At 41.8% G+C, this 26,214-nt stretch overlaps 1 protein-coding gene across 3 annotated transcripts in view; it reads left to right on the top strand.

Moving 5' to 3' along the window:
• USP13 (ubiquitin specific peptidase 13) overlaps positions 1 to 26,214 on the top strand; it is a 127,329-nt gene that overhangs the window by 70,964 nt on the left and 30,151 nt on the right. For all 3 annotated transcript variants that reach the window (XM_034999472.1, XM_034999463.1, XM_034999473.1), the window contains exons 12-19: positions 494 to 647; positions 2,820 to 2,994; positions 9,463 to 9,551; positions 12,340 to 12,462; positions 13,845 to 13,871; positions 17,338 to 17,481; positions 20,733 to 20,899; positions 22,491 to 22,644. In XM_034999472.1, the coding sequence (XP_034855363.1) occupies positions 494 to 647; positions 2,820 to 2,994; positions 9,463 to 9,551; positions 12,340 to 12,462; positions 13,845 to 13,871; positions 17,338 to 17,481; positions 20,733 to 20,899; positions 22,491 to 22,644 (1,033 nt within the window). The remainder of the gene's footprint in view (positions 1 to 493; positions 648 to 2,819; positions 2,995 to 9,462; positions 9,552 to 12,339; positions 12,463 to 13,844; positions 13,872 to 17,337; positions 17,482 to 20,732; positions 20,900 to 22,490; positions 22,645 to 26,214) is intronic.

Raw genomic sequence — 26,214 nt, forward strand, 5'->3', positions numbered from 1 at the left:
ATTGATTCTCTCCATGCTGTTTTATAAGCATTGCTTTCCACTTAACGTGTTCTGAACGTTTTGCCACATCATTACATATTTGAATGTAGCGTGATTTCTTTTTTATGTATAATTTACACCAATGCATTTCCACGACCCCATCATATGTGCCTTAATTTTTGCAGGGCAGCCCTTTACTCTCCCCCCTTCTCTTTAGTCTGGCTCCCTCACCCCCTTTCTTCTGATTCCCACTAGGTCAGTTCCTCTTTCACAACTGTTAGCGGCTGCATGATGTTCATTCACATGATGAACTGTAGTTTATTTAACCTGTCCCCCATTTTTGGATATACGCCTGCGTTTTGTTATTAAAGTACTCTGGTGAACTGCCGTGCCCAAAGGGAATGCTTCGTAGCACCAGATCCTTATGCCAGATTTATGTATTCTCTTTTGTGCCAATTTTTATTCACGGCTTAATATTCATACGTTTACTAACCTGATCTAATCTAACCTTCAGAGGAACCGCATTGGCTCAGAAAACCCAAGTGATGTTTTTCGGTTTTTGGTGGAAGAACGTATTCAGTGCTGTCAGACGCGCAAAGTCCGCTACACGGAGAGGGTGGATTACCTGATGCAGTTGCCTGTGGCCATGGAGGCAGCAACCAACAAGGGTAACGGTCCCAAAGTGGGAACTTGGCGATGTGCTTCCTCATACATGCAAACAAACCCTCGGATCGGAGATAACGCGGTTTAGTCACTGCTGAGTCACGTCAGGAGGAGACCCAGCCCAGACAGTGTCTGGTTCGCATGTCTCTTTTCCTCTTTTCCCCAGTCCCATGTGCCTTTCTTGTGAGAAGAGTCCGATGCATCGCGGGTTTTTGTTGGAGGGATTTTGGGTAGAACTTATTTTAGTGCCCATAAATTTGGCCAATTGGTTGGCTTGAAGTCAGCTTACTTTGGGGGAACATTGTAATTATAGATGTGGAAGATTCTTTAACGTTAGCACTCATGAGTTGTGCCATAAATTCTGGGGAAAATGATCAGCATTTTTTGGGGTGAGACGTTCTAGCAGCGATCTCTTTTTTTTTTTTTTTAAGATTTTATTTATTTATTTGACAGAGAGAGACACAGTGAGAGAGGGAACACAAGCAGGGGGAGTGGGAGAGGGAGAAGCAGGCCTCCCGCGGAGCAGAGAGCCCAATATGGGACTCGATCCCAGGACCCTGGGACCATGACCCGAGCCAAAGGCAGTTGCTCAACAGCTGAGCCACCCAGGCGCCCTAGCAGCAATCTCTTGAAATAATCTGACTTTGGCATCTGAGTATCGAAGACGCCCCCTGTGGGAGGTGCAGCAGGGAAGGGCTCTTGTAGGAGCGAGGCCCATTAGAAGGGTCTTTGGACTTTAGAAGCAGGAAGGAGGTGGAGGAACTGCTGGGGTCTCAGGGGAAGCTTCCTTCAGTCAGTCTGTGTGGTTCTTCCCGGGCAGAATAGATGAATGGTATTTCTTAGAATTAACATTTAGAAGCAAAAAAAGGCAAAATGTCTGCTATATTGCTTATGTCCCGTGAACTGGTCATTTCCGTAAATGTCAGTAACTCGCTTTTGTGGCCTTTTCCCCTCTTTTTTTGAGGGGGTCAATTTGTTGTGCTAATTGAAAAGCGATGATTATGATGATTTTAAGATGAAACGATTTCCTTTTTCTATAAGCTTGTGCAGCTTTTGGCCAGTTTCTAAATTCTTACCCATTGTATAAAGTAGAAATGAGGGTAGCGGTCTGTGGTTTGTTTCCTTTTTAGAATTAGGCTTAATTGTTTTCTCTTGCCAGCCTCGGGGATGTTCCACTCAGTTCTGTGATCCTCTCTAACTCACTGTTTATAATTTATGAGTGGTAACTATTCTTTTTCAGAAAGATTTATAATTTAGTCCCTGGAAATTGATTGCTGGGACACCTAATACTGGCATCCTAGATATAGGTACATCATAAACTGATTGTGGACTGGACAATGAATTTTAAACCCATATTCAGATGTGCTTAAGAAAACACATGGGTGCATAGGGGTGTCTAAAAACTGATAAATCAGGAGTGTTTTTTTTGGTAAACAAAAGGAATTCCCAGAAAGACCTCATCAAAACTATATAAAATTTTGACTTATAGACAGTTTCCAAGAGCAGATCTGCTGACTCCTGGGAAGTTGGTGGTGTGCTGTCTGCTTTTTCCCTTGGTATTGAATCGTTTGAGCAGGAATTGTGTAGAAAGCCTTCTAGGTTGGTAGCTCTGCTGTCTGACCTTGTGTGTAACCTCAACCTGAAGTTTTCTGGGCAGTGTTGGTTAGAATCATGGGCTGAGTGCAGTGGAGGACTGCGGTTGCTATAGTCCATCTCGCTCCTTGGTCCGCACCCTCCATGACCTCTAATCAGAATGGAGAGATGACCCTTGGGTCTCCTTCGGTGTGAAATTCTGTGGTGTGAAGACTTCGTGATTGGAAGGTGGCATTTGGGTAATCCCAGCCTTGACTCTGGACAAAGGGAAGACCAGGTTCCCGCCTCACTTCCAGCACATGTGAGATCAGGACCTCCGATCTGGGCTGGAGTTCACAGATCCCTCCTGTCAGTCTCAAAGGCGAATAGGCAAAAAATTATGAATGGCTCATGCAGCCTGTCGGCGCCACCCTAAAGTCTGCTCGACAATAGCCTTTCAGCAGGCTTTTCTGGATCCGTGAAGGGCAACAAGTGAGCAATACTGCCCCGGCCCAGACACTTTCAGGAAGATTGGCCCAAGGGGATGTTTTCCGCTTCAAGAAGATGGAGTGAGTACAAGATCATTCGTTTGCTCTTTTACTCAGATGAACTGATTGCCTATGAGTTAACGAGGAGGGAGGCAGAAGCAAACAGAAGACCCCTTCCCGAGTTGGTTCGCGCCAAGATACCATTTAGTGCCTGCCTTCAGGCTTTTTCTGAACCGGAAAACGTAGATGATTTCTGGAGCAGCGCCCTACAAGCAAAGTCTGCGGGTGTGAAGTAAGTGCACTTGTGTGTTTGTGCTTGTGTGGTGGTAGTGGTGTGAGGAGGGGCCCCTGAGGGGTACGGACTGGGTAGGGGAGAGGTGGCGGGGTGTTGTATGAGTCTGCGCATGCTTGTTCATGTGTAGTGAGATGGGGTTATGATCCGTGCAACCCTAATGGTCATAGAGCCACTTGTGTGAGGCCTGTCCAAGAAACCAGGCTTATAGTCTGTGTTGTGTGTTAGGGAGGGAATGTCTTCTCTTTTCTTTTTTTTAAAGGAACGTTGTGGTTTATCCTTTATTAGGAGTTTTTTTTTTTTTTTTTGCCAAGAACCCCCCAAAACCCCCCACCCCCACCACCGCATGGCAAGAATGATATTAAGAGATTACAGAAATACTTATGACAGTCTTCAATATTTAAGCTCCACTATGATAGATTTTAATTCCATAATTAAAGATTTGGCTTAGCACGTGGTGACCAGGGCTCTCAGGGCATCTCGAAGAGGACATAGTGGGCATCATTCGGATGAGCTGCTCAGGACGTAGAAGATGCTCTGTTTCCACATGGTACACCTCATTGTCAGGTACATAAAACATTTTTTCTCCACTTGATTAATTGATTTTATACAGTCAAGTCCTTGCCAACGCACAGCATACAATTGGGAAAAGAGTACTCATAGAGGCATAAAATGAAGGGAGGTCTGAAAGTTTGGCTCTGGGAATTTTACTCCTTTTAGGTATTCTTTGGCCGTCTGTCCTCCTAGCGAAAGTTGAGCTCTAGTTCATGCAAAGGGGTGTGAAGGCTGAAGAGCTACTGCTAGGTGTTTTTTATCACCTCAGGTAGCAGTCTGACTTAAATCACTTGTTCTCTGCAATAGACATCGCTCAAGATTCCCCTTTGTTTCAGGTGAATGACTTCATATGTTAAAAATGGGAAAACACAAAGAATTTATTTCAGAAGTTTAAAAAAGGCCATATTTTCTTAAAATAATTTTTAAAAGTGTTGCTCATATCCAAACGAGATTATTAGTCCATTCAGTTATCAGTTATCCATTGTGGAGTAAGTTTTCATCCTCGGATTGCTCAGTTATGGGATCTGTGTGAGTGTGTGTGTGTGTGTGTGTGTCCTTGCGGAGAAACGTCGGTGAGTTGGCGTGTTCAGTGTGAGATTCACTGCACTGCAACCTGGAGCCATCATTGGGCAGTTAGACATCTACACAGTATCCTAGCAGCGGACCCAATTTCTTTCATTGTTTTCCCCCCAGATTTATTGAGATATCATCGACAGTATTGAGATATTGACATATGTTGATACATATTGAGATAAAATAATATTGTGTAAGTTTAAGGTGTACAATATGATGATTTTTTTTTTTTTTACTTTAATTATTGACAATAGGTGGGAGGTTTCTCAAACATGGATCCTTTTCTCTTTGCGCTTTAATTCTGATTCTGTGTGGGACATAGAAATGATCAGGGGACTTGGCCAACTAGAAAGTCCCCAGCATCAGGTGTAAGCTGTAGTGTTCTTCATTTCCCTGTTTGCTTAGCCACCTTTTTCTGCTCTTCAGAAAAGTAGCCTCGTGTCTTAGAAGTGTAAGTTCTGACATACTCTCTGGGCCTGCAGGAAGGAGCCTTCTCATCACTTGGAAAAGGCCCATCGTTAAAATGGAGTTGGGAGGCATTAGCTTTCTAGAGACAGAGGCTCTCACCCCAGGGCAGGTGGTCAGGAGATCTGGATTCATCTCCTGTGTCCACTTCCCAGCTTATGTTCTATCCTAGGGCAAAGTCACCACCCAATGTCCTTCTTCCATCTGTAATGGAGGAATGATGCTTGCTTACCTGGTTTTCTCCTCCAATGCTACGAAATATTTAATTGTAGGCAGTGCTAATGTAACTGTCTAGGGGAGGGGTTTCTGCTTTCTCTAATCCTTAACAGTAGATATTAAATGTATTTTCCTTTTCCTCTGTCTTTTATGTATACATGTTCTCATGGGTTTTATGTATATGAAAAAAATTCATACTGGATGTATCCGGTTGTTAATAATTGAAAACTGGTCTTTGTGGAAAAGGAGGAAACATGTTCTAGGTTAGTAAAGCAACTACATTTTTTGTCCATTTATCATTCCAGGTCATGTGTTAAGCACTTACTGTCAATTATCATTTAATCCTCTTGGTATTACTATGGGGTAGGTGCTATTATTCTCCCCATTTTATGGATGAGGAAATAAAAAGAGAAGTAATTGGCCAATAAGTGGCAGGCCTGGAATTCATTCAAATTGATTGAGTTCCAAGTTTAAACTCTTTTTTTTTAAAGACTTTATTTATTTGATAGAGAGAGACACAGCGAGAGAGGGAACACAAGCAGGGGGAGTGGGAGAGGGAGAAGCAGGCTTCCCGCTGAGCCAGGAGCCAGATGCGGGGCTCGATCCCAGGACTCTGGGATCATGACCTGAGCCGAAGGCAGACGCTTAACGACTGAGCCACCCAGGCACCCCCCAAGTTTAAGCTCTTAATCCCTCTCTTATATAGTACCCCATATTCCTGATCATGCTTGCTTATACTCATATCCTTGTAATTCTTATGTAGCCTTGCATATTCCTTATTAGGTCTTACCATGTTTCAAATATTAGTTTTGAGGAAAGCAGTTCAGTGGATTCCTAAAAGATTTTTTTTTTCTTTTTCTTATTTCTAGCAATATAGACATGATCTCCTTACTATATTAGTTTGGGGCCTTGAATTTTTCTTGTGTTAGACCCAGAGCCTGAAAGGCCAGGAAGAGGCAAAAGATGTTCGTTTTGTAGATCTTTGGTTAGTATGGACCAGACATAAAGACTCTTGCCTTAAATAGTCCTGAATGGACAGTTTCTGGGAAGAATATTAGTGTTTGGAAATTTCATTCATTAGCAAGTATTATTGCTCACCTGGAATATTCTAGGCAATGAGTTGAACAAGACCTAGCTCCTGCCGTCAAGCAGCTCATGGGTTAAGGATCAATAGGGAGAGATTTTGTCTTGACTTTTATCGTTTATGAAGAGGAGAGCACAGTGTGGGGTTCCAGAGCACAAGCTTTAGGTGGATGAGCAGTGTTTGAATCCCCAGTGTAGAACTTACTGTTACCTGACCTTGGCCAAGTGACCCTAAGCCGCTGTTTCCTTCTCTGTAAGCCTTGATGATAATAGCACTTTCTTCATAGGGTTGGGGTGAAGAGTGAGATTAACTCTGCAAAGTGCTTTGTATACTGCCTTGTGCAGAATAAGTGTATGCTGTAACTGTTATAACCATTGTTTCTATCTTTCCTTTCCTTTTTTTGGCCTTGGGTTATACAGTTTGACTGTGGTTGATTAATTATCATATTTTCAACATATTTAATGGAAAGGATAGAACTATATTTTTTTAGTTGCCAGGTTTTCAATACAATAGACAATCTTAATTTCACGGAGAGGGACAGCTTGTATTTTTTTCTTATTAAGGCTTTTGTAGTGTTTTTGCCTCCGTTGTAATTAGTGAACAATTGACATGATAATGATAACAGGTTGTCAATAGACAACACAATAGTGTTGTCAGGCACTGTTCTAAGCACTTTGTGTCCTGACTCATTTAGTTCTCATAGCAGTTTTTGGAGGTAAATTTGCTGTGTGTCTACCTAGATCTTTTTGAATGATTTACATTCTATTGGTCTTTATTAAATACATAACTTTTCAAGAAAAATTTTAATTTCCAGGAATGAATTTTAGGAATAAAAGAGTAAGCGGTGCATCATTTCCAACTTTGCTGGATTTCAGTAACAGACTTGATGTCCCAAATCTGCAATTAATTAATGCAAATTATTAATTTTGACATTATTTTGAGCAAATATATATTGAGTGCTTACCACCTGTGTGATTCAATTTGAGGCCCTGTAGAGGCTACAGAAATGAATAAAGCGCATTTATCCAACAGGGCAAATATAAATGTGGGTGTCATCTAATCTGATTTCTGGTACTCTCAGGTTGGCAGTTACCCACAACAAAAGGGTGTGTTAAACCCTGCTTCCAGTTCCCTGCTCTGCCCCTTGCCCCGTGGTATCACCAGCTGATTTACTCACCCAGCTACTGACCACAGCAACTGCAAGAGTCTTGGGGCTTCTGAACCACATTTTGGAGATCACTGATTTACTGATGACTTTTGGCTGATCTCACTGTTACATATTTTCCAGCTTTTAAGTTGATGTGGTAAGAGGAAGAGATCAATTAAAAAGGTGACATTTTTACATTAGTTGAAAATACTGGATGGAGTTTGTTGGGTTTTGGTGAAATTAGGACTTGGCTATATTTAAATAAGAATGATGTTTATTGCTGCTTCTCAGAAGATAGGAAAACCTAATTAGAGATAATATGATAATTTCTGAAGAATGAACCAGGATAACAATAGATAAGTTCCTTAGGATGTTTAAGCTCCTTTTTTTGAAAGAACTCCCTTACATTATTGCTTATACCCTTCTATTGTCCTTGTGAGGGAGAATTTGAGATCCAGAGAGGTTAAGTGACTTGCCTGGGGCTTTTGGACAGGCAAAAGGGCAGGGCAGTCCAAGTCAATGTCCAACACCTGGTGGATTCTAGCTCTTTTATGACAAAATAATCATGCTAATTCCCTAGTTATAATATATATTCTAGTGTGCCAAGTGGTTTCACATCATTTTATGAACATTGCGTAGCCCTGGCAGGTAGATATTATTAATAAATCTGTTTTGTAGATGTGAAAGTGGAGCCTCAGGGAGGGTCAGTGATTTGTTCACATTTGGAGTGAATTATGTAGCATATCTTAGACACAAATCCACATCTTTTGACCCTTTTTTTGGATAGTGCTCTGTCCCTGTACTATGGTTTCTCTTCTACACTAGGGGGCAGCAATGCACTTGTATTTGCTTCCTGAATTCTGGGCAGATGCATTCCAAGTAGAAGGCAATGACTTAGAGATCGTGGGGAAGGTATTCTAGAATCTTTTATTTTAAAAGATACATACAGTATTTGCCTACAGCTTATTTTCTTTTTTACATATACCTACTCTATCCACATTGACACTGACATAGAAATGGTTGTTACAAACAACAGGATACATGTTGAGAGAATGAGCTGGAACCAGGGCATGAATTTGGTGTACTGGGTGAATAGTCTGCATAAAATTGTCAAACCAAAGTCCAGGCAATTCCTGAAAGTTTGAAGGAAAACTCGAGATATTGACCATATGTGTTAATTTAAAAATTTAAGGTTCAGATTTAGATATTTTATTTTTATTTTTATTTTAAGATTTTATTTATTTATTTGACAGAGAGAGACACAGCGAGAGAGGGAACACAAGCAGGGGGAATGGGTGAGGGAGAAGCAGGCTTCCTCCTGAGCAGGGAGCCTGATGCGTGGCTGGGTCCCAGGACCCTGGGATCATGACCTGAGCCGAAGGCAGACGCTTAACGACTGAGCCACACAGGCACTCCCAGATTTAGATATTTTAGATACTTAACTAAAATATCTAAATCTGAACCTTAAATTTTTAAATATATATGTATATGTATGTGTGTATATATACACACACATACATACATACCCCTTTAGGATCCATGGGTTTTAGGTAAAATAATATTTTAATGAGGCTTTGGCATTTCTAATAGTCAACCTCAACCAAAGTTCCAATGAACCCTCTTCATGCCAACTTTGTGCGGTAAGATAGTGATTCTCTGTGGGAGGGAGGTTAGGGGTATGTCAGGATCGCTTGGGGAGCTTTTCAAACCACACATATAAACACAGACCACACGCATGCCTGCACACTCCTGCAAATGTAATGTGTATGTATACACACACACACACACACACACAATTGACCCTTGAAACAACACAGGTTTGAACTGTGTGAGTCCAGTGGGCTTTTTACAGTACAATGCTATATTTTCTCTAGCTTATTTTATTGTAAGAATACAGTATATAATACATATAACCTAAAAAATGTGTGTTAATTGGCTCTTTATATTATTGGTAAGGCTTCTGGTCAGCACTAGACTATAAGTAGTTAAGTTCTTGGGGAGTCAAAAGTTATATGTGGATTTTTGACTGCATGGGGGGTCAGCACCCCTAACCTCCGCATTATTCAAGGGTCTACTCTACTAAACTCTAGCAACGGTTTTAGAAAAAACAAATATCTATGGTTGAAGAATACTTTTCAGAAACACAAAGTGCCACAGCAAATAAAAGTATAATTTTGCAACATGCTCCAGATCCTTCCCAAGGGACACCATTGTCCTCCGGTAAACACTTCGTCCTTGTGAAAAGGCCAGGACGAGTGACTGGGAGCAGGTGTGTGTGTCGGCCTGTGTGTGTTTGTGTGTCCCTCCTCCTCAGTGCAGTTGCTGGAACTGCCAGGTATGCCTTGGACAACGCTTGTGATGCTTCATGAACTGTATTCACGATTCTTATTGCCTTGTTTCATTGATCTAATCCCCTTGTGTTTCCCAGAACATCTCGCTTTGCCTCATTCCCTGAATACTTGGTAGTGCAGATAAAGAAGTTCACTTTTGGTCTTGACTGGGTTCCCAAAAAATTTGGTAGGTATCTTTTGCATGCTTTCGCTTAACACGTCAAATTAGCCATTGGAACAAAATGGCGCGTGAAGGGGCCCGTGTGGTTGGCTGTCAGAAATCGTTCCATTTCATTCTTTTTCCATCATCCCCACCTTTCTCTTTTGAGTCAAGAGTATTTGATACGCACTGACAATGAAAATCACCCCATGTTACCCACCCCTCTGATAATGCATGTTGGAATGACTGGACTCTAAGAGTGAAAATCGGATCCCCACATTGTCAAATCAACAATGCTTTCCAAACTTAACATGCATACAGATTACCTGGGATCTTGGCAGAATGCAGGTGCTAATTCAGCAGGTCTGGGGGTGGGAGGGCTGGGATTCTTTACTTCCCACAAGCTCCCCAGTGATACTGATGCTGCTGGTCCAAAGCCTGCACTTGGAGGTGCAGGTGATTGAAGATACATGCTCCCCTTATTAGCTCTCCTCGGCCTCCGAAGCAGGCAGGTGTGGCTAATGACAGTCTCTTACATCATGCAAATTTTATTAATAATAAAATGAGTATAGTCAGTTGCTTTAAATCGTCAAAAAAGAGATTTGACTTGGGTTTCATTGGGCTTTTTTCTTGCTAATTTTCAAGGCCCTTGACCATTGTTGGAGATTAGAGTTTTCGGGGCAATGTTTAAGAACCTTTTCTCCATCATCAGGATCCAACGTCAAGGTGTTACTAGGCTGTCCTCCGTGCCACGGAAGGACACATTTCTCAAGCAAGTACCTCAGACTGTTTGCCAGGCTTTTAAAGGTTTTATGTTTCTGAGCACTTAAAAAACAACTCAGGCCTTACACTGGTTAATTAAGCATTCACCGGCTCATCTGGAGAGGTCAGGTAAAAAGAATGTAAAATTGGCTGGTTTCCCTGGGAACCTCCAGCACTCAGTTGACACGGCACTTGTTTGCCACGTGACAGGATGGAGGGCTGTGACTGATTCTGCGGCAGATCTTCGATTTTCCTGGTGGAATGATTTTGTGGGCAGGATGCTCATCACTCAGCCTTTTCTCTGTGGACCTGAGAAGTACCTGAGAGAGGAAACTGCTTTCTTCTAAAGGCTTTCACCTGCTTTGGAAACAGCGTTCTTATTTTTCTCTGCCCTTGGAATTTCCGTAAAGGATAAAAAATTCAGATCAGATTTCATAGACTTGCTGAATTTAAAGGAGCCTCAAAGCTCGCTTTAATGAACCTGAATTTCTCTGTGGAGAACAGTTGTGTTGATTTTGTGGATCAGGCAGTATGTTTGTTTTTGCTGTCCCCTGAGATTAAAAAAAGATTTTTTTTAACTAAGCTTTTTCTTTGGGTTGTCGTTTTAAAATAGGATTTGTGTACCGGGCATCATAACTGGTTTTGGGGATAGTATTTTCAAGTTCTGTTTGCTAGCCCGGGAGACCTATCCCACACCAACATTTGGACCCATTTTTCATTATTATTGTATCTGAATATAACACTAAATCTCAATAGGCTCTTAGACCGATAAATTTTGTATTTGATTAAGTCGGCCCAATAACAACTGACCTGAGAAGTTAAAAAAATTTTCCTAAGAGTAATACACTTGAGAATGAATTTATTTCTTTAAAACTTCATTCTTTATTAACTTGGTGAGAATGACCACAGTGCCCATCATGATCTCAGAAAAGGCGTAATCTAGGGGCTGCAAATTCAACTGCCTCATATGAACAATGTAAATGACAGGAGTACATTGGATATAAGAAATGTGTAGCCTACCTATCTTGGTCTTTCTTGGATATTTCCACTTTGGATAAAGACGTGGCTTAGAAAAACATTTCTTTACCATAAGAATCAGAATCACAATATGATGCTCAGGGTCATGGGGGCAATTGGGAGCAGTGGGGTCTGTGCCCTACACTCTTGTAGGGCACGTACTGTCTAGAGTGGAAGCTGAAGATCAGCCCCAGGGCAGTTGTTACCATATGAGAATATTTGTTTTTCAAAATAAGCTGGAAATACAGGTTTTTATTTTTATTTATTATTATTTTTTTATTTTTAAAGATTTTATTTATTTATTTGAGAGAGAGAGAGAATGAGAGACAGAGAGCATGAGAGGGAGGAGGGTCAGAGGGAGAAGCAGACTCCCTGCCGAGCAGGGAGCCCGATGCGGGACTCGATCCCGGGACTCCAGGATCATGACCTGAGCCGAAGGCAGTCGCTTAACCAACTGAGCCACCCAGGCGCCCTGGAAATACAGGTTTTTAAATGAAATCTTCTGATTTAAAAATTGGAATTTGTTGCCAACATTTTTTTTTTTTTAAAGATTTTATTTATTTGACAGAGAGACACAGCCAGAGAGGGAACACAAGCAGGGGGAGTGGAAGAGGGAGAAGCAGGCTTCCTGTGGAGCAGGGAGCCCGATGCGGGGCTCGATCCCAGGACCCTGGGATCATGACCTGAGCCGAAGGCAGACGCTTAACCATCTGAGCCACCCAGGCGCCCCTGTTGCCAACATTTTAGAAACATCAGACATTCTGTTTGCTACAGTTGGTCTTTGGGCTCTCAGTTTGCAACCTCTGGCTTACCTCTGGCTTGTTCAGTGTGAAATGCTCTATACTTTCCCCCTGCTTCTCCATTAAATCTGGCTAGGCTTAGTGAGTCTACTGGTCCAGGGATCTACTCCAGGGGACTGAAAAGCATCACTTAGCTCTGCCTAGACACATGCACATAAGAGTTAGAGGTGCTGGTTTTAGGGGGCGATTGTGGGTTTTTGGAGAGTCTGGTGAATGTAATCTCTCTCACTTTGTAGATGTTTCTATTGATATGCCAGACCTACTTGATATCAACCATCTCCGAGCCAGGGGGTTACAGCCAGGAGAGGAGGAGCTTCCGGACATCAGCCCCCCTATAGTCATTCCTGATGACTCAAAAGGTACCACCGTCTGCCAGGAGGATGTTCTCTTACCCCTCTCCCCACCCCACCCCCAATGGAAGAGTCTCTTCTCTTCCACCAGTCTGTCGTCCCTTGGCCATGTTCCTGTGTTGTAACCCACTGTAGATGCACAGTAGTGAGGCCTGGCCGCAACTGTAAACTTAAGGTAGACATGGGAAGAGGCACAGACCCGTCATGGGTAGTTGAAACGGACCTGCAGAAATCACTGGCAATAGGGGGCAGCAAATCTCCAAAGAAGTTTTTAGGTTAGGTTGCATCTGGCTTCCCCTCCCTCCCTCCCTCCCTCTCCTTCCTGCAAATAAATGGGCCTGTAGGGAAAAGAAGGAGTGTGTTTTCAGTAGGCTCTCAATCTTGAGGAGCTGTGTCATCTTGGGAGTGCCTCTGGACAACCCGAAGGGGAAATTCAATAGTGTGTGTTAGTTTTAAAAATCTTGACCACATTTCACCTCCCCAGCTTTGTCACTGCTTCATAGCAAGGCTGTAGTTTGCCCTGTGAAGGCTTAATTTTTGTTCAGAATACTTAACTTTTTAAGGGAAAAGGACATGCAGAAAATAATTGTTTCACTTTTGTGGATCCAAGGACAGTGTCAAAAAATCTCGGTTTCATTTTTAGCTCAGTTACTGATGCAATCATTTCATTCTGGTTTCATTTGCTCACCTGTTTACTTACTGTTCACCTTTTTAATCAGTTAATTAGGTCAATTAATAGTGATAGAGCACACTGGGCCTCTCTTCAAAAGGTTTCTCATCAGTTGAGCATTCAATATTATTGGTGACCATGTTCAGGTGCAAGAGAAGGGTAAGGTGAATCCAGGAGGATTCACGATAGGCACCTGTGTTCCATTATTCTCGGACGTTAAGTCAGATGTTAAATTGTAGAGTATGGAGAGTAGAGAAGGGACCTGTACGTGGGACACTCTGGGTTATGTGGTACGAGTGGTCCATTAAAGGGTCCAGAGAACAGGGATCAGTAGGAGCATCGGAGGAGTACAGGATGGTTTATTCGCACTGCTCCTGCTTTCTCTGATGTTCTTAACAGAATCCTTGGTTTGTAATTATACAGAGTCCTTAGAAATACAGGGAGATAAATTATTTAGTTCATTAAGTTGATTAAGACATGACAGAGCATCATGTCTTATCTGGTTGAAATCCCTGAGACCTGTTTATTTTCGCTCCCTACTGTAATGATTTCATGTTGTACAGGCTGGGCGGTGTGTGGGGTGGGGTTGCTGAGGGGTTGACAACAGTGTGGGATCCCTAGGGGTGAGGGATTAGGGATTGCCCTGCATGGACTCTTTTTCTTTCTCTAAAACTCTTTGCCATGCTTTGGTCTCATTCTCTGCCTCTCCGTTAATTTCCAGATCGCCTGATGAACCAACTCATAGACCGTATGTATCTTTCGAAATTTTTCTCAGTGTCCTGCAATTGTCATTGGTCTGACATTTATCTGTGGGAAATCAGTAAAGGGGCATTGTTCTCTACATGTGCAGCTTTTCCTGGGTGGGAGTGATTCTTTGTCTGCAAGCTGAGTTAGCAGCAAATGTAAACCAGTGACATGATGATTAAGCGGCTCTGTGGCTCAGGAGAGTGATCATCAGCATGAAAGCCAACCAGCCCCAGACTGGAAACTTGGCCCTGCCGTTTATGACTGCAAGCTAGAAAAATTTACTTAACTTCTCTGAGCCTTAGTCTCCGCATGTGTGAAGGTGGGCTCGTGATGCCATTTCCTCCCACTCTGGCCACGAGTAGGGCTCTTTATGCAGTGATGGCACAGTGGCCAGGCCTTTTTTCCATTCCTGCTGCTGTACATGTAGTGATGGCTCATGACTGACAGGACATGGTAGCATTGATTAATACTCTCAAGGTTCGTAGTGTCATTGGATTGTATGTTAATTTTATAGACTTTTAGTTCCTTAATCCTGTAGGAGTTGGTACTCTTGGTTTTCTGAAAAGAACACAATAAACTATTTATGGTGAGTATTTAGGTATTAATTAGGAGGAAGGGGGAGTGTTTAACACTAAATACTCTGAATCTTTTTGTCTACAAAGCCCTTCCAGAGACAAACTATTGTTAATTTAGAAGTTCATGTGTTGGGTATTAAAGAGGGCACGTACTGAATGGAGCACTGGGTGTTATACGCAAACAATGAATCATGGAACACTACATCAAAAACTAATGATGTAATGTGTGGTGATTAACATAACATAATAAAATAAAATTAAAAAAAGAAGTTCATGTGTTTTACATTGCAAATGATTGATCATGTGGCTTAGACCTCCACATTTCCTTTCCTTGGTCGATTATGATTTGTTCATTGCTAGAAGCTTTTAGGGTCAGCGAGGGTCTTGGGAAAATCATTGCCTCTGTGAATAATCTAATTATAATAATAACAGTGGTTGTTACTACTTTGGAATGGTTACCATGAGTCATACTGCGTTTATTATTTCATAAATTCTTTCAATAGTATATAACTTTACTGTTCATATAAAATCCAGATTCTCATTTGATTATCACAGTAAGAAGGGCAGGGTAGGTAACCTTTTACAGAGTATGAAACTGAGACTCAGGAAACTTCAGAGACCCAAGAGCTGGGACCAGAACCTGGGCTGGGAGTCAAGTGTGCTTTTTATGCCGCTTGACCTTTTCTGGAATGTGAGAGGTTTGCTTGCTGCTCCTGATTCTGCAGAGAGCTGGCCTGCAGATTGCTCTGGGGGAGGTGATGGGTGGTTAGCACTGACTGTGCTGGAGGAGTCTGTCTCTGACCAGGAGCACTGACACAGGAGCAGGAAACCCAGGTTTCCAGGGTTCATGGTTTGGCCATTGATTTCCTCCCAGATCTAAGCCTGCTGTCTTATCAGCAACTACCTGTACTCAACAGGAGAAAATAGAATTATCTGAGATTGTTTAACATTTGCATCCTACCTTTCTCAGATTTTTAAAGAACAACTTTAATTATTTTCTTATTATGAGAGTAAAAAGATGCTTACAAACTATGGGTTAGCAGTAAGAGTCATTCATGGTTTCATCAGTCATCTATAACCATTGTTAACACTTGGTGTATGTTTTTCCACTGGCCTTTGCCTGTGCCTGGCTCACTTTATTTTTCTCAAAAATGGAATTATATGTTTTTAATCTAATATGTTATTAGAGACACACATAACCATTTATTGACCTGCACTTCTTAAATTGCATTGTAGGGAACATGAGAGTCTTACAAGATGTTGAAAGGTGTTCTGTAGAAAGAGTTTCCTAGCTTCCTTAACTGTAGGAGTCTTTATGACAGGATTTTTGAGTCTTCACTATGCTAATGCACATTGTGAATTTCTAAGGGGAGAATAGAGAATGTGGATTTTAAAGCTTCTTTGGCCATGGAAACCCCTTGTTTTGTGGTTCAATAATGACATTTCTCTTAGAACATCAGGCTATCATAGAACACAACTTGGGAATCACTGCTGTCCTAAATCATTGCTTTCTTAAAATTTGGTCTTGAAAGGATGTTCTCTGTATCTTCCTTGTAAGAGAGAAGTTTGATGAACACATTTTCTTTTTCTTTTTAGAAAGAGAGAGTGCTGGCTGGGGGTGGGGGTGGTGTTGGTGAGGGGAGGGGCAGAGGGAGAGGGAGAGAGAGAATCTTAAGCAGGCTCCATGCCCAGCATGGAGCCCAGGGCGGGGCTTGATCTCATGACCCTGAGATCATGACCTGAGCTGAAATCAGGAGTCAGATGCTTAACTGACTAAGCCACCCAGGCGCCCTGATAAACACATTTTCAATGTAGTTTTTATAGAACAGATATCTCTAATCCTCAGTTCTACTGCTACTATTCAGTTCTACTAATTGCCGTCTTTGGCAGAATTTTCAGTAGATTAGAGACCTCAGGATGTGGGAAAAAAAGGGATATCTTTTGTGCTCCTGTTCCCCTCCAGTTGTTGGATAATTTGAGAGCACAATGCAGGTATATATACATGTATGTGTATACATACAAGCACACGTATGTATATACATGTACAAATGTGTATACATAAAACATAACAGGTGTGTGTATATATACACACATATACGTGTGTATTATAAAACGTGTATATGTATGTACACACATACGTGTATATACACATGCCTATAGGTTTTTATGTATATTTTGTACATTATGTATACATACATACATGTGCTTATATGCATCCACGTATACATACACATACACACAGACACATACATCTCCACCAATATCTACATATCATTATGAAAAGAAAAGAAAACAAAACAAAACCCTCTATGTCTAGGCCCACATTAGGTTTATAAAGCTATCTCTTTTAATATCTTAAATGTATACCATTACAGAACATATTCTGTCCTTCTGTACTTAACATTTGGGTTCTCCATTTCCCAGAGCTGATTACTTCCTTTGCTGATATACCTAAAGGCCTGGCATAACTTCCTGTGAGATTTAAGGAATAGGCTTTGCGCTTGTGGATAATGCTTTTCTCTTCAGATTTCAGTGATAGGAGAGGCCGCTGTAGGAGAGGTCTTGAGAAGGATCTGAGAGGCTGGAATGGTTCTGGGAATACACTCCATCTCCCCATATAAAATTAAGGAATTGTTTTTCAGTGCTTGGATTGTCCAGGTCATTACTGTGGTTCCAATTTAGGTCAAAGATATTTAAGCTCAAATAGCTTAATATTTGGATGAATTCAAACAAAACAAAGTTAAACCACCATTTATACACCCCCCAGAAATAGCACTTTCTTTGGATAGCATGTGGCTAGTGGATGAGGAGAAGCTAGGACGAGGAGAAAGAGAGTTTACGTTTTACGAGGGTTCATGTTTTTACACCAGAGTATTCTGTTGTGCTCCGTAGCCTCAGACATTGATGAGTCATCAGTGATGCAGCTGGCTGAGATGGGTTTCCCTCTAGAAGCATGTCGGAAGGCTGTGTACTTTACTGGAAATATGGGAGCTGAAGTGGCCTTCAACTGGATCATTGTTCACATGGAAGAGCCAGGTGAGTGGTCAGAAGAGGGGATAGCTTTGGAGTCTGATGTGATCCTAAGTGATGCTAAGCCTTGGTCCTTCGATGTCCTCTGAATGGGTCCCAGAAAATGACATTTAACTCATAATTTAGCTTCTTAGCTCGCTTTTTTTTGCCCCTCATAATTTACACTTTCAGCTCACTTTTTCTCTGCTGCAATGGGGTGGGGTCACTTTGCTTGTGGCGCAAAGTCACAATGTTCATCTTTACTCTTTTTTTTTTAAATAATAGCTTTCTTGAGATATAATTCACCCTTTTAAAGTATATAATTTAGTGGCACAAAGACCACTGGGAAGATGTGGGATATACAGGCACATGTCAGAGATGTTGCTAGCTCAGTCCCAGACCACCACAATAGAGTGAGTATCACGATAAAGTGAGTCCAATGGTTTCCAGTGCATAGAAAAGTGATGTTTACACCATACTGTAGTCTATTAAGTGTACAATAGCATTGTGTCTAAAAATGTACATGCCTTAATTGAAAAATACTTTGTTTTTGCACATCGATTGACTCTTCCTTTCACAAATGGTTGCTCTATAGCATGCGATGTTATTTGATGGAATTTCTCTCACAGTAGAACTTCTTTGAAAATTGGCATCAGTCCCCTCAAACCCTGCTGCTGTTTTATCAATTAAGTTTATGTCATATTTTAGGTCTTTTGTTGTCATTTCAACAATCTTCATAGCATCTTCACCAGGAGTAGATTCTATTTCAAGAAACCACTTTCTTTGCTTAGCCATAAGAAGCAACTGCTCATCTGTTAAAGTTTTATCTGGAGATTGCAACAACTCAGTCCCTCCTTCAGGCTCCACTTCTAATTCCAGTTCTCTTGCAGTTTCCACCACATCTGCATTGACTTCCTCCACCGAAGTCTTGAACCCCTCTAAGTCACCCATGAAGGGTGGAATCTTCTTCCAAACTGCTGATAATGTTGATATTTTGAGCTCTTTCCTATGCATCACAAAATGTTCTTAATGGCATCTAGAATGGCGAATTCTTTCCAGAAGGCTTTCAGTTTACTCTGCCAGATCCATCAGAGGAATCTGTGGCAGCTACAACCTTACAAAATGTATTTCTTAAATAGTAAGACTTGAAAGTTGAGATCACTCCTTGATCCATGGGCTACAGAATGGATGTTGTGGTAGCAGTCATGAAAGCAACATCAATCTCACTGTTCATCTGTATCAGAGATCTTGGGTCACCAGGTGCATTGTCAGTGAGCAGTCATATTTTGAAAGGAATTTTTTTTTCTAATCAGTAGGTCTCGATAGTGGCTTAAAATATTCAGTAAACTGTGTTATAAACAGATGTGCTGTCATCCAGGCTTTGTTGTTCCATTTCTAGAGCAGAGGCAGAGTGGATTTAGCATAATTCTTAAGGGCCCAAGGATTTTTGGAATGGCCACTGAACATTGGCTTCAACTTAGTCACCAGCTGCACTGTCCCCTAACAAGGGAGTCCGACTGTCCTTTTACGCTTCGAAGCTAGGCATTGACTTCTCCTCTCTAGCTATGAAAGCCCTAGATGGCATCTTCTTCCAATAGAAGGCTATTTTGTCTGCATTGAAAATCTGTTGTTTGGTGTAGCCACTGTCTTTATTTACCTTAGCTAGGTCTTCTGGGTAACTTGCTGCTTCACCTTGTACATTTATGTTATGGAGACAGCTTCTTTCCTTCAACCTTGTGAGCCTTCCCAGCCTTTGTAGATTGAAGAGAGGGAGGGCTTTGCTCTAGACTAGGTTTTGGTTTCAAGGAAATGTTGTGGCTGGTTTGATCTTTTGTCTAAACCACTAAAACTTTCTCCATATCAGCAGTGAAGCTGCTGTGCTTTCTTATCATTGGTGTGTTCAGTGGAGGAGCACTTTTAATTTCCTTCAAGAATTTTTCCTTTGCCTTTACAATTTGGCTGTTTGGTGTAAGTGGTCTAGCTTTTGGCTTATCTCAGTTTTCAATATGCCCTCCTCTCTAAGATTAATCATTTTAGCATTTGAGTTAAAGTGAGAGATGTGTGACTCTTCCTTTTGCTTGAACATTTAGAGGCCATTGTATGGTTATTAATTGGCCTAATTTCAATATTGTGTCTCAGGGAATAGGGAAGCCCAAGAAGGGGGAGACAGGGAAATGGCTGGTCAGTGGATTAAGTTTGCTGTCTTATATGGGTGTAGTTTGTGGTGCCCCAAAACAATTACCACAGTAACATCAAAGATCACAGATCACAGATCACATAATATACTAATAATGAAAAAGTTTGAAATACTGTGAGAATTACCACAATGTGACACAGAGTCATGCAGTTAGCAAACGTTGTTGGAAAAATGGCACCAATAGGCTTGCTTGACAAAGAGTGGCCACTAGCCTTCTATGTGTAAAAAGTGCATTATCTACAAAGTGCAATCACTTTTTTACATTCTGCCACAATGTGTGAGGGTTCCAGTTTCTCCACGTCCTCACCAACCTTTGTTGTTATTGTTTTTATTATAGCCATTCCAGTGGATGGGAAAGTGGTAGCTCATGGTGGTTTTCATTTGCATTTCCCTGACGACTAATGATGTGTAGAGCATCTTTCCCTGTGCTTGCGGGTAATTTATGTATCTTTGGAGAAATGTCTGTTCAAATCTGTTGCCCGTTTTTAAGGAAGTTATTTGTCTTTTTATTGTTGAGTGTTCTTTTCATATTCTGAATACAAGCACCTTACCAGATACATGATATGCAAATTATGTTCTCTCATTCTGTGAGTGTTTCTTGATGGCATTTTTGAAGCGCAAAAGCTTTTAATTTTGATGAAGTCACATTTATCTGTGTTTTTCTTTTGTCACTTGTGCTGTTGGTGTCCTATCTGAGAAACATTGCCTGACCCAAGGTCTCTCGCATTGAAGTCAGGGAGCCGTTTTGAGTTAATTTTTGAATATGGCCTGAGGTGGGCGTCCAGCTTCATTCTCTTGCATGTGGGCATGTGCTTGTTCCAGCACCATCTGTTGAGAAGACTGCCCCGACCCCATTGGAATGGCCTCGGTACCCTTGTCAAAACTCAGTTGACCATAAATATGCGGGTTTATTTTTGGACTTTCTGAATTCCATTCAGTTGATCTATAGGTTTATCCTTATGTCAGTACCAACTGCCTTCATTATTATAACTTTGTAGGTGTTTTTCCTTTTAACTCCATGGTGTTGTTTATTTCAAGACTAAAAAAAAGTAAAGGGTCTGAGTGTGATTCTCCTCCCCAGATTTTGCTGAACCACTGACCATGCCTGGTTATGGAGGAGCAGCTTCTGCTGGAGCCTCTGTTTTTGGTGCTACTGGATTGGATAACCAACCTCCGGAGGAAATTGTAGCTATCATTACCTCCATGGGATTCCATCGAAATCAGGCTGTTCAGGCACTACGGGCCACGGTGAGCACATGAGACTGTGTGTGAGAATACCCTCCTCTTCCTGGAGTCGGTGTGTATTTCTGTCAGTAGCAGTGGAGATTTTCCAGTGTCCTTTGATCATTTGGAATCATGTTTGTTCGCTCTGTACCCCACCATGGCCCACAGAGATTTATTTGCATATATTCCACGTACAGCTAAAATAAATGATTGGGGGAAATTATACAGTTTAAGAATAAGGAGTAAAAAAAAAACCTAGGGAGATAATTCAGCTGGGGCAAGATGAAAGAAACCGAAAGACCAAAACCAAAAGAAACTCCCTATCATCTGAGTGTTTATTATTAGCAGGGCTCCATGATTTGACTTGGAGCTTCCTTGTGGCCTTGGAGTGGAGAGGGATGCATGAGACTCCATGTTCAATAAGGCAGTTCTTTAGGACAAATTTTGCTTTTCTGATACCAAGACCTTGGAGAAATGTCTCTCAGAAGTCCTCAAAGAGAAGACTGAACAGTTCTGGGAATTCTCCACTTTTGTGGCTGTGGAGGGAGAAGATTCTTCTGGTATTCATGTACTTCCTGATGTTATCAGGAGAGAAGGGACCATGAAACTAGAAGGTAGATAGAAGTGTTCCTCTTTCAGTGCAGATGTTTGTTTAATATTAAAGGGAAGTTCTTGTTTGTTTGTTTTTTAAACCCATCCTTCCTTGCCACACCGTATATGTTTTTGAGTGGATATCTGCTACTAATTCCTGCTTACCTAATGTCCTTAGGATGTCCTTACTGATTCCTGACCGGTTGCCTGTGAGGGTCCATTGTTGAGGGCGTAGTAGCTCTCAGCTGACTCCGGGAGTGTGGCTGGAACAATCCGTTTCCCTTTAATGTGCTTGAACTATCTCAAGCAGACTTGGTTTCATTCAGTGTACTTGCTTTGCCCCACTTATTTTTCCTGACTGACTTTTCATTGGCGATTCTGTTGATGTCTAAGCAGATTTTTTAACCTGCCCGTGATATCACAGAGGAAGATAGCAATGTTTTTAGTCAATTGGTTTGAACTGCAGAGTTAAGTTTAAAACAGTGTACCTAACTAACCAGTATTGTCATCATCAATCAAGGCGTTAATCTTGTCTCTACTGCAGTTCAAGAATTCTGCTAATGTTTAGGGAGAGAAGGCACTAATGCGGCTCTCTTGTTGGCCCCCCCTCTGCCCGGCATAGTTCTCTGCAGAAAACACAGGTGATAGGGAATGTAGCATGTGCAGCTAGTATGGCCGAGAAAGGGCTGTATTAAACAAATGGCAGACTCTTTGGTGTTCCGTACCCCATCATTAGCATCAGCCTGCAGAAACGCTGAGCTCAGATGGATATGGACTTTGGAACGCTGGTCTGCTGCTCAGAACTGTTTTCCAGTAAATCCAATTACAGACCTCAGTTGGGAGACTCGGAGAATGCCAGCTGAATGTGCATTTCATATGCAGGGTCAGAGCTTCGCACTCAGAGGCACTTAGGACTAATGAATTCAGGCCGCCTGTCTTATCTGCTTGACACTCTGGTTCAAGTGGTCAGGATATAATGAGGCCCTGGGACTGCATACATTGTAAAAATGTTTTATTTTATTAGAATAATAACCTGGAAAGAGCACTGGATTGGATCTTTAGTCACCCTGAGTTTGAGGAGGACAGTGACTTTGTGATCGAGATGGAGAATAACGCCAATGCCAACATTATTTCTGAGGCCAAGCCTGAAGGACCTAGAGTCAAGGATGGATCTGGAAGTAAGTTCTTTCCTTAGGGATTGTCTGAGCATTTGTGACCATACATTTGGCCTATGCCCTTCCCTCCCACCACTCATCTTAAAACCTTTGCCATCATCCAAAAGTTAGCACAGATCCCACCTTCTTGTAAATGGTGCATTTTTCTACTTTGCATGGCCATGGTGATCTGAAGAAGTCTGCGACAAACTCAGAGTCATGTTGCCTAGAAGTGTGTGTGTGCTTACTTCTAGTCCTGCTGTCACTTTGCCATTCCTTTGAGATACTTTTTTTTTCACGGACCATAGAAGTTTTTTTTTTTTTTAAAGATTTTATTTATTTATTTGAGAGAGAGAATGAGACAGAGAGAGAGTGCATGAGAGGGAGGAGGGTCAGAGGGAGAAGCAGACTCCCTGCCGAGCAGGGAGCCCGATGCGGGACTCGATCCCAGGACTCCAGGATCATGACCTGAGCCGAAGGCAGTCGCTTAACCGACTGAGCCACCCAGGCGCCCCCATAGAAGTTTTTGTCCAAAAGGGAACATTTACTTTCATGGTAGTATTTTTTTTTTTTTTTGAACGGCTGAAAAACAGCCTTATATCCTTGACCCTGTCATTGACCATACCAGCTGCTGATAATTTTCTGAAGGGCCAATCAAGATGGCAGGAAGAGGCGCCAACAGCCAGTTATCTACCTTTTTTTAAATTTTTTTTTAGTAATCTCTACACCCAATGTGGGGCTCGAACTCACAACCCCAAGATCAAGAGTAGCATAGCTCTCTACCTTTTATCAGCAAACACGTATGTGTCATTGTGCACCAGGCACTGGTTCTGAGAACTTTGCATATGAACTCTCATTTAGTCTTTAACACATCTCTTGTCCATGTGAGAAAAGAGAGGCACAGAAAGATTAGGTACCTTGCCCAAGGTCACACAGCTCTTACGAGTTGGAGCCAAAATTCAAATCCAGAATCCCATGTTCTTCCCCATTGTGATGCCCTGCTTCTTGGGCTGTCACTGCCTCCAGAAAGTGTTTCGGCTTGTTAGCCTGGTATTCGTCACCTCCTCCAGGCAGATGCCAACGTGACCCGTCTTTCAGTGTTATTTCTTCTGGCCCTCCCCACCCCAGTTCAGACACCTGGGACCGTAGCCACACCACCAGCCTCGTCGGGGCACTAACCCCCTTCTTCCTACTTCTAGGCCTGTGCTCAGGTTAATCTTTGATTGTGAAATGCCCTTTCTCTCTCATCACTGCACACGAAAATCCTTACCATTATTCACAACTTGGCCACAGATTCCATTCCACGGATTGCTCTCCCAGGGCCTTCAGAACGAGTGCTCCGTATCTCATGCTAGTGATAATTATACCAACATTAACAATACTTCCATCTGTGCCACGTATAATCCTCACAATAATCCTATGAGGTGTAGATATCATTATTATCTCCATTTTATAGGTGAAGAGACTGAAGTAGAAGAGAAGGTTAAGTTTGTTAAGGTTACATAGCTAGCTAGTGATGGGTAGAATTGGAATTCCAACCTGGGTAGTCTGCCTCCAGAGCTTGTGCCTGAAGTCCCTAAGACATAGTGTTTATTCTTCTGTTATTAGAAGTATCAAATTCAGGGGCGCCTGGGTGGCTCAGTTGGTTAAGTGTCCAACTCTTGATTTCAGTCAGGTCATGATCTCAGGGTCATGAGATCAAGACCTGCATTGAGCTCCCATTCAGCAGGGAGTCTGCCTGAGATTTGCTCTCACCCTCTGCCCCTTCCCTGCTCATGTTCTTTCTCTCTCAAATAAATAAATAACTCTTAAAAAAAAAGAAGTATCCAATTCATCTTGCAATAAAATTATTTATTTGTTTATTTTTAAAAGATTTTATTTATTTATATGACACAAAGAGACAGCGAGAGAGGGAACACAAGCAGGGGGTGAGGGAGAGGGAGAAGCAGGCTTCCCGCCGAGCAGGGAGCCCGATGCGGGACTCGATCCCAGGATCCTGGGATCATGACCTGAGCCGAAGGCAGAAGCTTAACGACTGAGCCACCCAGGCGCCCTGCAATAAAATTATTTATGTAAATATTTGTGTTTCCTATTTGGGAACTTGCAAAGGGCAGGTACTATTTTACTATTATAAGGCTCATGGTGTCTAACACACATTAAATTTACATTTGCAGGGGTGCCTGGGTGGCTCAGTTGGTTGGGCATCTGACTCTTGATATCAGCTCAGGTAATGATCTGAGAGTCAGGAGATAGAGCCCCATGTCAGGCTCTGTGTTGGGCATAGACCCTGCTTGAGATTCTCTCCATCTCCCTCTACCCCTCCCCCTTGTGCCCCCTCAAAAAAAAAAATTTTTTTTTTTTTACATTTACAGCATTTGTTCCAGTAATCATATAGCTGTAGCTCTCATTAATGGTCTACTCATTATCAGTCTTACCAGATCTAAAATGTATGTTTTGATCTACCTCTAGAGACAGAGGGTGGGAGGGAAACTTTCTTCTTTTATATAAAACAGGAATTTCTTCACTGAAACTATCATAATCCTGACCGGGTAAAAAAAGATGAGATACAGCTCTCCCAGCTTCCATATTCATCTAAATGGTCTTGTATTACTTTTTGGAAATCAGTGACTTGCCTAAAATATTAAAAGCTGTAATGGATGTTATTGAATAATTCATGAGCAGGATTTATTATGTGTTGCATGTCTCAGTTCACTGCTTCCTTGATTTTCTGTAATGGACTTTTCTTTGGGGATGGGGAGTCCTCCTTGCAGAAGGAATAAACCACACGATGGGGCCATTGTAAAGCTGCCAAGATCTATGGTTGTAGAAAGAGGGTGAGTCTGATCATTAGGTTTTCCTGTTTTCTGATGGAGCTTGGAGGGACCAGCCACTCTCGTGAAGATAGTCATTAATGATATGGAGTAGCCACATCATCCCCTTGGGCTTACTGAACTCAGAGTGATCTTCCGGTACTCCTGGTACCGGACCCTGCTGCTTTTTGAGTTGCATCCTTGAATGGGATGTCACAATGATGCTTTCAAGCACCCTTTAATTTAAAGGCACTGTGGGCCAAACTCAGCAGTCTCACTCTTCACTGCCTCCACATTTAGGGTGAGGGTGGAGAAGGAGACAGAGATGCGCTGTAAGACATCAAGTATAGGATATACTGAAGCCAAGAGCAGTGGTAGGTGAAAATTTTAATTATCAAAAACCAAAAGAGCATAACCTACCCTAACTCACCAAATGCATTTTGTGTCTGATTTTTAAGAGGAATGGATGTTTTTAAAGTAGTCTTTCCAGCACTGTGCCTTGTCCACCAGAGGTGATCAGAAAATGAATGATTGAATAAAGAATAGATGAAGATCAGGAGGTAGTGGTCACAGGGATGGTTTTGGGCTGACTCCAGAAGTGCCAGATGGAGGAATTGGGAGTGCACTATTTTGCATTACATTGCATAAGTCACAGGAAAGGAAAAAGGTGATTTCTTGTACTTTGCTGCATTAGCACCTGAACTCGTATGTCAGTCACTTCTTTTTTTTTTAAATTAACGTTTATGTTATTTTTCTTATAATTAAAAGGGTATTTAATAATTGT

Source organism: Mirounga leonina, unplaced genomic scaffold (assembly GCF_011800145.1).
Source record: "Mirounga leonina isolate KUSES-001 unplaced genomic scaffold, KU_Mleo_1.0 Mir_115, whole genome shotgun sequence".
NCBI classification, from domain to species: Eukaryota; Metazoa; Chordata; class Mammalia; order Carnivora; family Phocidae; genus Mirounga; species Mirounga leonina.